We start from the raw sequence: 13,531 nt of genomic DNA on the forward strand, positions 1-13,531 counted from the left end.
AATCCTGCCTGTCATGACCGAGAATGTCACGCTCCCATTGAACGGTATATATACCACAAATCGCCGCACGGTCGACTTCCACCCCGAAAGCACGGTCAAAGTTCTCCCTAGTAAGGGCGTGAATGGGAACTGCGTCGACGATAGCTCCGACAGCGCCTCCGTCTCCTCGGAAACACAAGCGATCGCGCGGCCGAGAATGGCTCGCAAGGCCTCTTCGCCAATGGCGCCCGCCTTTATGGTATCGGCGCCGGGCAAAGTCATCGTTTTTGGCGAGCATGCTGTGGTCCACGGCAAGGCTGCCATGGCCGCAGCCATCTCTCTCCGCTCCTACCTTCTTGTGACCACCCTCTCCAAATCACAGCGCACGATAACATTGAACTTCCGAGACCTTGGTTTTAGTCACACTTGGGATATTGACACCCTACCCTGGGACAAGTTTCACGAGCTCTCAAAAAAGAAGTTTTACTACAGCCTTGTCACGGAACTCGACCCAGAACTTGTCGAGGCAATCGAACCACACCTTCAGGGCGTCTCTAAGGGCCTCCCAGAGGAGCAGCGCAAGATTCATATCCGCTCCGCATCCTCGTTCCTCTACCTCTTCCTCTCACTAGGCTCCCCGCAAAGCCCAGGCGCCATATACACCCTTCGATCCACTATCCCTACCGGAGCCGGCCTAGGTAGTAGTGCCAGCGTCTGCGTTTGTCTTAGTACTGCACTGCTTCTTCAAATCCGTACCCTCTCCGGGCCCCACCCAGACCAGCCACCGGAGGAGGCAGAGACACAAATCGAGCGTATCAACCGCTGGGCATTCGTTGGAGAACTCTGTATCCATGGCAATCCTAGCGGGGTGGACAACACGGTGGCCGCAGGCGGTAAGGCTGTGATTTTCCGGCGCGACGATTCCTCGAAGACTCGAACCGTTATTTCACTACCGACTTTCCCCGAACTCCCCCTCCTCCTTGTCAACACCCAACAAGCGCGCTCCACAAAGACAGAAGTTAGCAAAGTCGGAGCCCTGAGAGACGCCCATCCTATCGTGACGGAGTCAATACTTAACGGCATCGACCACGTGACATGTTCTGCACAACGTCTAATCGAGGACCCTAGCTTCGAGGGAATTAGCGAGACCACCCTCGCCCACTTTGGAACCCTCATCCGTATCAACCACGGCTTCCTTGTCTCCCTAGGCGTCTCTCACCCCCGCCTCGAACGCATTCGCGAACTTGTCGACTACGCCGACATCGGCTGGACAAAGCTGACCGGTGCAGGCGGTGGTGGGTGTGCGATTACCCTCCTCCGGCCTAACGCGAAAGCGGAAGTCAAACAGGACCTCGAACAGAAGTTCGATAAGGAGGGTTTCACTACTTATGAGGTTACCCTTGGCGTTGACGGTGTTGGTGTTCTCTACCCGGCTGTCTTGCGTAATGGCTCAGATGAAGCGGGTGGTGAGGAAATCGATCAGCAGAAGTTCGAAAATGCCGAGGGCACTGAAGGCATTGAACGTCTTGTTGGTGTAGGAGTGGAGGAGAAGAGAGAGGGCTGGAAGTTCTGGAAGCGAACTATCAATTAAGCCGCTTGTCTTGGCCTCAGTCCCTCCCGACATGCATGTGACACAGATGCTCATACCTAGGCTCACCACCCTTTTGACTTGACCTCGAGACCAGGCCCGGACCTTCTTTTTTACTCATTCATTTCCCATTCTCTGTACACATTATCCTTATGCACTATACACCCACTTTTTTCTCTTCATGCTCGGTGTCAACCTGATCGTCTACCTGTTGAGTTTTGTCTGGACTTCACCATCCACCTTCATCTCTATTCTGTTCTGATTCCGGTTCTGATTCTGTTTGCTGCCCTTTCATTTCTCGGTTTTTCGCAACTCTCATTCCGGGCTTTCCCTTTGCATGAAATTAATTGACGACATGACTGTGGAAGAACTGCTCACCTAGACCTGTTCGGATTTCCCGATACATCAATCACATAATATTGTTCTACTCGGTAAAGCTCGCTTCTGTTTCCCCACGTAAAGCCCGCGGTCAACCTCCTGCGTATGTATTCGTTAACACAGTCAAGTCTATGAGCATGAACACATGGCATAAATGGAACGAGATTCCCATGGATGATGCACCGAGGAGTGGAAGAAGGAAAGATAGCGGAAGGAGAGGGAGAGTCAGTTATAGCTCTCTATGACGGTAGCAAACATGTTATCAAACAGGGGCCGCCCGTGGATCGGTCTCCAGTGCGTATTGATGTCAATGTATGGAATAGGGAGTAGGAAATGAATAGAGAGAGAGGCTACTTATAGCTCCATGGCGGTCCAGGATTCGAGCAAGACACCTTGTTTCCTGAATTAAGACAGAACCTCTCTCCACTGCCTCGCGACCTCAATAGCAATCTTTTTCGCCGAGACCACCTGCTTCTGAAGATGTATACTCTCCTGAGCCCTTTCTAGGAAGACCCCTCCAACAATGATCCATTGGAAGCTTTAATATATAGTTGACAGGAGAGATCACTAGATCTGTGCTATCAGTTTGCTTTAATAACTATAGATTATCAACGTTCTGGAATGAATTCATTAAAAAAAAAGAAAAGAAAGGAAAGGAAAGGAAAACTAGAAATGCAATCTCAAAAGGGACGCTAAGTGATCAATTGAACGCGGCTAACCAATGGGATAACATAAAGAACTCCGAAGCTTGCTCACAGCTCTTTAATATTCTTCCACAAGACTTTGCTGGCCCTGTTGCAATGCCATAGGGATCTTCTCCAAGCACTGAGCAGCAGCAGCAAAGAAGCCGAGGAAGACCTTGCTCGGCCGCAAAACACGGCTCAAGTATTCAGGGTGGAATTGCACGCCGATGAAAAAGGGATGATCGCGGATCTCAATAATCTCGATACGCTTGCCGGTAGGATCTTTGCCAACAACAGCAAGACTGGCTTTCTCGAGCTCCTCGACCATTTCCGGGTCGATTTCGTACTGGTTCCGGTGACGCTCCTCAATTTGGGAAATCGTGGGACCATACAAGGATCGTAGCTTTGACCACTCGGTACCGTCCTTGAAGATGCATGGATGCTTGCCCAGACGCATGGTGTCATGACCATTTTCCTGATTATGTCCAGGCATGTAAACGATCACATGGTTCTTAGATTCTGGATGGAGCTCTTGACTTCCAGCGTCCGGGATACCCATGACATGGCGGGCATATTCAACCACTGTGAGTTGCATGCCGAGGCATATGCCTAGGAATGGCTTTTTATTAGTTCTTGCCCAGGTGATTGCCCTGATCATCCCGCCGGTAGCGTGAGTACCAAAGCCACCAGGTACGACAATGCCCTTGACGCTACAGAGATCATGCCAAGCTTTGTGATACTTGACTGCAGAGGTGCGATAAGTCTCCTCCTCGAGATGTGCCGCGTCAATCCATATAATTCTGACTTTCTTGTGGCAGTACATGGCCGCGTGTTCGATCGACTTAGAGACACTGAGGTAGGCATCTTTATTGGATGTGTATTTTCCAACAAGGGCGATTGATATTGTGTCGATGATAGTATCTTGACTTCGAACAAGATAAACCCAGTTGTCCCACATACGCTTGCCCTGTTCAACATGGGGGTGTGCTCGATCAAGTTGAAGGTCGAGGTACTCGCAGAGGATGCCCAGAAGATTCTGTTTCTCGAGGAGAAGCGGCACGTGGTATGTGGTTGATCCGTCATGTACGGAAATGACCTGTTCTGGCTCCATTGAGCACATATTGGCAATTTTCTGGATGGTACCTGGATCCAATGCCACCTCGCAGCGGCAGGCAACCTGTAATTGATTAGCTTAGAGTGCACGGTATATACATGTATGAATAGAGAGCGATAACATACTAGAAGTGGGCTTAGTCCAGCGCTCCGAACGTCGGAAATGGATCTTTGGGTTGGCTTCGTCTTCTGCTCGCCAGAAGCTCCCGGTCTGGCCCGATGTTAGATTAGCTTATAGCGGTGTTTCGTCGCCTGAAGCAAGAAGAGCTTACGGCACAACAGGGACATAAGCTACGTGAATTTGAACGAAATTTTCTTTGCCGACCCTCTTTCGAAGCTGGGCGAGAGCGTAGATGAAAGGCGAACTTTCGATATCGCCCACGGTCCCACCTAGCTCAATAATACACACATCAGGCTCGGCTTGGGATTCGTCCACAGGTATCTTCGCTGTCCGTTCGATGTATCCTTGGATGGCATTGGTGAAATGAGGCACCACTTGAACAGTTTTGCCTAAGTAGTGGCCGGTCCGTTCCCTAGAGATGATGTCTAGGTAGATCTCCCCAGCTGTGATGTTATGGCTGCGCTGGAGAGTGGTCGAAAGGTAACGCTCAAAATTGCCAAGGTCAAGGTTAACCTCACCCCCATCGTCCGTCACATAGACCTCTCCATGGCTATATCGATCAGGAAATGAGTCCACAGAAGCTGCATCAGGTCGGGACTTACTGCAGTGGGCTCATTGTGCCGGAATCGATGTTGATGTAGGGATCTATCTTGATGGTGGTGACGACAAACCCTTTGCTTTGCAGCAGCAAACCTGCACTCGAAGCAACAATGCCCTTCCCTGCCCCAGAAATGACGCCTAGCAATGTCAGTCTCATATCTCTTGCTATACCTCGAAATGGAGATTGCCCCGCTTTTCTCCACGGGCTAACGGTGGAGCCACTTCTGGCAGATCACCGTTGAACTCACCTCCAGATACCACGATGTACTTCATTTTCACACTGTGGTCAAAGTTGGATAAGAATATTGATGGAAATCAAAGGGCAATATTGCATATGTAGAGGGAGGAGAGCTAATCCCGATTTGGAAACAGATCTGTTTGACATGTGAGATGGCAGATCAGACACCGCCTTCATCTTCAGCTTCTTCTCTTCTCTGACCATCCTTTTTTGTTTGTCAGGAATGAGACTATTAAGAAGCAAGAAAAACCAATTTTTGCTACATGAATCCTTCCATACTTGGTGACTTAGTTGTTCGCCTGAATTTAGAAGTGGAATTTGGTTGGACACTTGTACGGTACCACTATCGTACATCGTCAAAGGTATAAACTCAACTACCATCAGGCGAATTTCGATATCAGTGTTTCTTTTGGTTATTCAAGTCACAGATATTCAGGACTTCGACTATGATGGGCTTACCTAGGTAGCTATACGTACCATTTTTCACATTCTTAACCAAAACAACAGGGTTCGAGAGAAAAATAAAGGAAGGGAGAAAGATGGGCCAGACAAAGCAGCAATGTTATTATACAGAGGCCCACGATAGTTAAGTAACGTTACAAACAGAACAGTCATCATGATCATCATAAACGTAAGACATCAGCAACCCAGGCCGGATATTATGTGGGACCCCTGGCTTGAGTCTCGAGCAGTCTCGCACCTCCCCAGAAATCTTTCGAATCAACACATCCTTCGTGAGTAGAACATCGTCTTCCATGAGGTCTGCCGCTTGGTGGCCAACGAACATGATAGACTCGAGACGACTTATAGGAAACTCTGCGCACTCCAGATATCCTCGGCAAAAGATCTCAGCTCTTGCCCGGGTATCACGAAGTCTCTCTCTAGGGGCTGGTGAGGAGGACGGCCAACAATCTTGTCGAAGGGTAGATCTAGCTGTGTAGTAGTCGTAGTTGTGCCATTCATGTAGGACTCTCCGGTAACAGATGTTGTGTTATTCGTTCGAGATAATTTAAGGAATGCAGTACGACACGCTGAAAGGGATGACCTTGTAAGGACGCCATATCCTCGGGGAACAAGTTCCCATCGGTGTAAGATGATCTCGGGATCCTTGCGGTTGATGTTGATCGTAATCACAAGTTTCACAGATGAGGAGTAAGTCACAAGCCAACCGTACGCATCAAGCGAAAGTTGTCGCGCAGACTCAGACAATCCTACATCTACCACAAATCTCGGCCTTGCAATTGCCGAAGCCGGAGCCCAGCTGCAGTCAGCCTCCTTTTTCCAATCTCCAACCGTAACTGTTGTCGAGCCGACAGGCCTTACATCACGACGGACGTTCATCGTACGCAGCTCGGCAGAAATCAGCTCATCAAATGATCTTATTGCAAGTTCGTGTGCAGGGTTCGGCATGACTTTCGCGATCAAGATTCCCGTTTCTACGTTGTAAAAGAATCGACAGTACTTGCTTGTTCGCGACCCATCATCACTCAGTCTAGAAGATTGCGCCGGGGGGACAGACGTGAAGACGAGGTACTGATCCTGAGTTTGGTCTTGCTGAAGCGCTTGTTGACGGCGTTCCAAGGAATTTCGTAAGCTCTTGTTGGTGGTGAATGGCTGCTGCTTCACTTCCTTCGCCAGTTGCGCAAGAGGATCCTCAGATTTAGATTCAATTGACGAGAACTCAGAATATGAGAGCTCAGAAGATAAAGACTGGGACGCGGCGTCCGAGGTGGATCGAAGGAAGTCCATGGTGGGTGAGAAGGTAGGGTGGGAAGTGAGAAGGAGGTGAGAAGGCAGGCAGGTAAAATAGGCAAGCACTCACGACTGGTAAAAAGAGAAAGGCGGTCATATCTTTGCCTATGATTGTTTTGATCACGGCGTATTAATGACGTGACGGCCAATATTACAACTTCGATATTTCACATTAGTAATATTGTACACTGGATAATATATCCATGGATGTTATGGAATCTGCTCGGAGGAATCAAGATGATGATATCCAGGTGCTCTGTCGGAGCTACGTAAGATAAGGTATATCCCGAGGTCGGCTCCCAGAGCTTAGTAAGATATTAGTGATCCTCCTTTAGTCATCCATCAGGCCCGCCTAAGCCCTCATATCTGTCCCCCTCGAAAAACTGCTGGCGCCCTCGCCAGTGGGGGTCGAAAACCGGATTCAATCCCTCTAGAAGTCCTCAATGAATGGTCCTCTTAAAGGTGTTTACGGTATAGGCCGCATTACATTTACAATCATCTGAACTTCCCACTTCAGTACATCATCTTTCAGCGTATTAATGCAGTGGTCGACAAGTAGCAGTCCCTCGGTAAATGCGATAGTGTCCCGAATGGTGTTAAGCGAGGGACCTAAGCCTTCGTGCATCGCCCGGACAACTCGTGCGTCTCCCTCGACAAAGCGGGCACGGAAATCAACAAGCCCAGCGTGGTCCAACGAGGTGATACGCTCAAGTTGTTTGGAGTTGCCGACAGCTTGGTGAAGAGCTTCTACAGCCAGTAAAAGCGAGACGATAGGTCCCTACGAGGTCTGTTGCTCCTTGAATCTGGCTGATCTGGAGGCGTAGATCCGAATTGCGGAGAGAAGTAGAGAGCGGCTTGGGGATAGTGTTATGGAATCAACTGGGAGGAATCAAGATGATTCTATTCCTAGCTAAGAACTACTCAGTGAGCAAAAAGCGGCAAGGACTGAGCACTAAGACGGAAATGGATAGCCAAGAAGTGGCAGAGGAAATCAAGTACATAGGTAGTTGCAAGCCCTAACATGAAGTTCCAATCCCACCTCGGGAGTATCCGACGTCATGACTTCCCTCAACTGTCATGCACAATGGACACCAATACTCAACGCATGGTGTAGGAGGAAAGCAAGATTGAGGCACACGTGAAATTTAAGCGCAAGATCAAACGTCCAAAAGATGCTCGTCTTGATGGGACGCACGTCTCCCTACATGTCGCCATGTCGGTAGACCCAAGTGTTCTCAGACACGCATGCGGCCACCATTTCAGGGTCCATGATGCCTCTATAGAGAACAACTTTCAGGCCAGGTCCAAGACGAACGAATCAAACCCCACAGTCATACAGATTACTCCGTCTAAGACAGGGGCAGTGCTTTTTCGAAAACCTTAACTTTCCTGATCATGGCTTTTTAGCAACTCTCTTCGTTCCCCTGCAAATTCTTGCAACACATATCTTTTCTTTGGATTCGGACTAGTCATGAAGTCTGACTCTGTGAAATGCGCCGGTCTCGCGACATCTATTGCTTTGGCTACATGTCTAACAAGCGTGCTGGCTGGGGGGAATAGCTCGACCGAAAGGAATAGCTCAACTGTCCCAGTCAGCCTGACAGTCGCAAGGGAAGGAGGGAATAAGTCTAGTCCGCTTCTCTATGGAGTTATGTTCGAGGTGAGTAACAAGTTAGCTCTATGTGCAACCAACTGTGTCGCTAACCTTCGATATTGTTAGGAAATGGACCGTTCTGGTAGGGAACTTGCACTAAGTGATCACGAACTTGACTAAAATATTTCAAGGCGATGGTGGAATCCACGGACAAGTGCTGCAGAACAATGGATTCCAAGGAACTAGTCTCGGGTTGACTGCCTACGCTCCGGTGGGAGATGTGAATATCTTCCAGGATACCTCAAAGCCCGTCAGCAAAGCAATTACGTCTTCGCTCAATGTTGAAGTACCGGACGGGGTAACAAACTATGTTGGCTTTGCCAACACCGGTTACAACGGAATTCCAGTCACAGGCGCCACATACAACTGTTCCTTCTGGATGATGGGTAACTACTCGGGGACTATCAATCTGCAGCTTGTTGGGTCGCATAGCGGTTCGGTGTACGCTGACCACAACTTGACTGTGAAGAGTACGGATTCAAAATTCACGGAATTCAAAACCAGGTTCAACACGACTTATACACCGAAAGGGGATAATGAGTGGCATTTGACATTCGATGGATCGAAAGTTGCTGGTAGCTCTTTGAACTTTGGCTTAATCCAGTTGTTTCCTCCCACCTTCAAAGGAAGAGAGAATGGCTTACGAGATGATATTGCAACATTTCTAGACGAGGTCAATCCAGCATTTCTCCGGTTTCCAGGCGGGAACAACATCGAAGGCTTACAGGTTGATTCTCGCTGGAAATGGAACACCACGATTGGACCCGTGGTCGAGCGCCCAGGAAGAGAGAGCGACTGGTTCTACCCCAATACAGATGCCCTCGGCCTGGACGAGTATTTGTGGTGGTGCGAAGACATGAACATGGCGCCACTACTGGCTGTGTGGTCTGGCAAGTCCTATGGGGACATTCTCTCCGGGCCGGACCTCGAGCCCTTCGTCGAGGATACCATGAATGAGATGGAATATCTCTTTGGCGACTCCTCGACACATTATGGCAAACTCCGAGCCCAGAACGGTCGGAAAGATCCATGGAAGGTCGACCTTATTGAAATCGGCAACGAGGACGACCTCACCGGCGGCTGTGAAACCTATCCGGACCGTTTTAATCAATTATACAAGGCCATCCACGACAAGTATCCGCATATCACAATTATTGCTTCCCATGGGAACTATTCATGTTTGCCATCTCCGCTTCCCAAAGATGTCATCATCGACCTGCATCTGTACCGAGCACCAGACGATTTTGTCAAATTGTTCGACCAGTTTGATAACCAGCCGCGGAACCAATCAGTAATGGTTGGTGAGTTCGGATGTCGCAATACTACAGCAGAGAGAGGAGTATCGTGGCCATATATGCAGGGCAGCTGTAGTGAGGCCGTGTACATGATTGGAATGGAGCGCAACAGCGATATTGTCAAGATGGCGACTTATGCGCCTTTGATACAGCACTTTGGTTTCGACAATTGGACCGTAAGGATATCTATCCAAGAATCTGTTAAAGCAACATCGGGGATATAGCTGACAATGCTGTTCTTACTTCTAGCCCACACTTTACGGGTTTGATTCGGCTCCCGACTCTATCACACCAACGGTTTCATATTTTGTGCAAAAGATGTTCGCATCCAACAAGGGTGACACCATTCTTCCGGTTCACTCATCAACAGGATTTGGACCTGTCTACTGGGTGGCTTCGAAGACAGGCTCACAATACTACTTGAAACTGGCGAACTACGGTCCCGAACAGCAGACTGTCAAAGTGAGTATACCAGGAACCAAAACTGGTAAACTGGAGATGCTTGCTGGTCCCAAGTACCAGGGTGACACACCTTACAACGTACAAATCCAAACCGTCACCACCAGTATCTTCAATGGGCAAGGAAATTATTCAATTAGCATGGATCCTTGGGCTGTCGCTGTTCTGGCAGTCTCTTGAACGGGATGATTTTACATGTTCAATGTTTCATGTGGTGTGTATCCTGTTCATTGCAAGAATATGAAGCATACTCAGCATGTGTCAACAGACTTCATGGTCCGGTTTCTGCGTCTCACTGATAACTACGTCCCATAATACGTCTGGCGATATAAATGAAAATTCAATCCAAAATTTCCACTGGAACCTCAACAACCTTGTCACGGATATAATCCCCGAATCCATTGCCAAACCCATCCAGTCGACTCGAGCTGCTAACACCCCGAACCAGGAATCCCATAGATCATGAAGTGAACAGCATGAACGTACGGGAATTCCACTCTCTCAACCAAGAACGACTCATCCCAGTCATCATCATCAACGAGCATCTCTCGGATTCTTTCAACGCTCATATAAGACCGCAACCAAGTCCAGTGAGTGGCATTAGGGAAGATCCCGAGGTTGAGGTTGGATTCTTGTACCCGCCAGGTAATCCCCCGTGATAAAGTCGACATCTCCTAGAGTGGCTTGGCGATACATCTCATATGCAGGATTACCTTTGTACATTAGTACTGTTGGTTTTTTAATCTAAATGTTCTTCATATCATGATAGTCAGAGCAATTGGCGACTCGGACTGGTCGGCTATTTTCACTTGGACTGGTAGACATGGGGTGTTGGTTCTCTTTATTTTCATAGAGTATTGTGGTAAATAGTTGATCTTGGGCTAGATTCATGCAGATTATAACGAAATATTAGAAGTAAATCCTTATAATATTATATTTATTATATCTACTATATTCCCAGAGTTATTCCAAGCAAAGTTCGTGAATCCCCTCGGTTGGAGAGAAGAACACCGAGGCAGAGAAGAAAACCCCACGGAAAATCCCAGTGACAAACCCCGGTGGGCCGTGGGAGATGATCGGTGTCAATAAGTTCACCGATCGAGCCAATCAAATGAGAGTGATGGCTTTAATTCAAGCTAATCCAAGCCTTCTCTTTGATTGAGGCTGACTTTCCCTGTCAAGATTGTCCCGTGGGCCTTTTCCTTCTTCCCGTGGCGCCCCCGAAAGCGCCGGCTGCGAGGGGAGTCACATCAATCCATGCCCGATTGGGAACAATCCCGATCTATGGACCAGTAGTATCTTTGCACCATTGTTGGATGTTGGTAAGATTTGGATATTATCTAAGAAAGAATACGAGTTGATGTGTTGGTCCCGGAATTGAGGCTTGAGGTTTAGAACATTTTAGAACCCATGTAAGTACTTCGAATGTCCATATAAGGAGGGGTGTTGCTGTCGTGTATTTAGAGGTCCGTCAAGATTATAGAAATTGCAATTGTCACTTCCTTTGTTCCTTTGTTCCTTCTTCCTTTGTCTGTCTTCGAACCAAAATGCCCATGCACGAGACTATTCCCGGAAACGAGGTCTACGGACCCGGCACCTACATCGACAAGTCCGTTCTCCCTATACCCCAGGATGCCCGTCGAATCTTTGAGCTGTTGGCGTCGCGAACACCGGGTTTCACAAAAGACACTGCACTGTGGGACACTGTCAACTTCGAAGGCCGGCCGGACCCTATGGTCCCCGGTCCGATGAAGTCCCCCGTCGTGACAGCGGCTCTGCACGCCATGTGTGGCCTAGTCGGGAACGAGCTTCTTGAGCTACGGGATGGCAAGCCAGCCAAGGAAGCGAGCGTGACTGTAAACACAGACCATGCTGGAATTTGGCTTGCATCGACATTCACGGCATTCGTGAATGGCAAGGACATCTCGACTCTTGCACGGGCCCGCGAACTTCCCAACATCTTCGACAAGGACTTTGAGAAGGGGTTCGGGATCGGTCCATTGGCTGGTCGAGCAACTGCACTGTATCCCACCAAGGACTCCGGGGTGTGGTATCAACTTCACGGGTCGCTCGATGCAAGCAAGACACTCTGCTCGATGGGGATCGATATGGATGTGCCGTTGAAATCTTTCCAGGAGGGATATGCGTATATTCGGGAACATGTGCAGAAATGGGGTCCTGATGAACTTGAGATGCATAACCTGAGACATGGATTATGTGGGAGCATCTGTTACTCACCCGAGGGCTGGAGAAAGACTGAGATGGGAAAGCGGCTTGCGGAATATCCTCTCGTGAATTATACGCGTGAATCGTATGCGCAATCGACGCCGTCGGTCCCATTAAGTCAGCTCCCTGATCGTCGGCCTCTGGCTGGGATCAAGGTGGTGGAGATGGTGCGGATTATCGCCGGTCCCACTGTTGGGGTAATCCTCGCATCGTTTGGTGCAGATGTCATCCGTGTCAACTGCAGTAGACTGGCAGATTTGAATGTTAGTGAAATGGATTTCCCCCTTTGTCTTGAAACCAAATACTGACAGGCCCAACAGGTCCTCCAACTAACGCTCAACGCTGGAAAACGCACGATTGATCTGGATATTGGAAAGGCGGAGGAAATGGCCCGGCTCAAGGAGCTGGTGGGCGACGCAGACGTGTTTGTCCAGGGCTTCCGGTATGGGTCGCTAGATCGGAAGGGACTCGGTCTGTAAAGCATGCTGGATGTGGCAGCCAGAAGAAACAAGGGCATTGTCTACGTCGACGAAAACTGCTACGGTCCATCTGGACCATTCGCCGAGAGACCTGGCTGGCAGCAGATCGGGGATGCCGCATCGGGTGCTTCATACGTGATGGGTCGGTCGCTTGGATTCGATGAAGGGACGAGTGTTCTTCCACCATTGCCAGTCTCTGACATGACTACTGGCGTTGTAGGTGCCCTCGCGACAATGTTGGCCATCCGGGACAGGGCTCAGAAAGGAGGCTCATATCACGTTGTAAGCTCGCTTGTGGCAGGGGACGCGATTCTGGTAGACCCCGAAGTTGGTCTCTATCCCGTTGAGGTGGTACAAAAAACTTTCGATACGTTCAAATTCGCGCACTCGTCTCCGGATCAGTTCGTCTCGGAAATTATGATTCAGGTGATTGATGGGTGGAAACGAGTTTTCCCGGAATATCTTGCACAAGACTCCCCATTTATGATGAGCTTTGAAGATAGCCCATGGGGACGGATGGATATGCTGAGGCCCGTGGCCAGACTAGATGACGAGGACGCAAGTCCTATTTGGAGAAATGCTCCTGTTCCAAATTGCCATCACGACCAAAACATCACCTGGCATGACCATGTTGCAAGGAGGCTTCCCGAGTTGTCATATTAGTACATACGATAGAACTCCATAATAATAATGTTCAAATTCACAGTTCCCCAGTGCTTTCAGCTAAATCATACACCCCAAAATCATACGCCGGAGAGACGCCTGCTAGCATGTCTTGCCAGTTCCAAGAAAGAGGAGCGGGCAACGGTAGTGGCCCTGTAGTATAGAAACCTTGATCTCTGGGCATCGTGTTCGAGGACTGAATATTGCTGCCATCATTTTCAGTCGGATGGGGAGGATTGGAAAAAGCCGGGAAAGAGTTCGGGTGCAAGTAGTCATGATGTGGCAACATTTGCCCTTGCGGAC

General features: G+C 49.1%; 5 protein-coding genes across 5 annotated transcripts; 3 read left to right on the forward strand and 2 right to left on the reverse strand.

The window, feature by feature from the left end:
- Positions 1–13: 13 nt before the first annotated feature.
- On the forward strand, positions 14–1,570 carry erg12 (mevalonate kinase; the record flags this gene model as incomplete). Its single annotated transcript, XM_056715002.1, has 1 exon — positions 14–1,570. The coding sequence occupies one exon, from the start codon at positions 14–16 to the stop codon at positions 1,568–1,570; it is 1,557 nt and encodes a 518-aa protein (XP_056562624.1).
- Positions 1,571–2,707: 1,137 nt separating this feature from the next.
- Positions 2,708–4,735, reverse strand: N7489_009253 (uncharacterized protein; the record flags this gene model as incomplete). Its single annotated transcript, XM_056715003.1, has 5 exons — positions 2,708–3,805; positions 3,868–3,952; positions 4,014–4,412; positions 4,465–4,600; positions 4,711–4,735. 5 exons carry the CDS (start codon positions 4,733–4,735, stop codon positions 2,708–2,710), a joined length of 1,743 nt encoding a protein of 580 aa, XP_056562625.1.
- A 769-nt stretch (positions 4,736–5,504) lies between these two features.
- On the reverse strand, positions 5,505–6,449 carry N7489_009254 (uncharacterized protein; the record flags this gene model as incomplete). The annotated part of the gene is made up of 1 exon (XM_056715004.1): positions 5,505–6,449. The coding sequence occupies one exon, from the start codon at positions 6,447–6,449 to the stop codon at positions 5,505–5,507; it is 945 nt and encodes a 314-aa protein (XP_056562626.1).
- A 1,474-nt stretch (positions 6,450–7,923) lies between these two features.
- N7489_009255 (alpha-L-arabinofuranosidase A) lies at positions 7,924–10,040 on the forward strand (the record flags this gene model as incomplete). Its single annotated transcript, XM_056715005.1, has 4 exons — positions 7,924–8,112; positions 8,173–8,188; positions 8,238–9,577; positions 9,651–10,040. 4 exons carry the CDS (start codon positions 7,924–7,926, stop codon positions 10,038–10,040), a joined length of 1,935 nt encoding a protein of 644 aa, XP_056562627.1.
- A 1,367-nt stretch (positions 10,041–11,407) lies between these two features.
- Positions 11,408–13,228, forward strand: N7489_009256 (uncharacterized protein; the record flags this gene model as incomplete). The annotated part of the gene is made up of 3 exons (XM_056715006.1): positions 11,408–12,349; positions 12,407–12,528; positions 12,589–13,228. 3 exons carry the CDS (start codon positions 11,408–11,410, stop codon positions 13,226–13,228), a joined length of 1,704 nt encoding a protein of 567 aa, XP_056562628.1.
- Positions 13,229–13,531: the final 303 nt, after the last annotated feature.

Source organism: Penicillium chrysogenum, assembly GCF_028827035.1.
Source record: "Penicillium chrysogenum strain IBT 35668 chromosome Unknown utg000005l_segment0_segment0, whole genome shotgun sequence".
NCBI lineage: Eukaryota > Fungi > Ascomycota > Eurotiomycetes > Eurotiales > Aspergillaceae > Penicillium > Penicillium chrysogenum.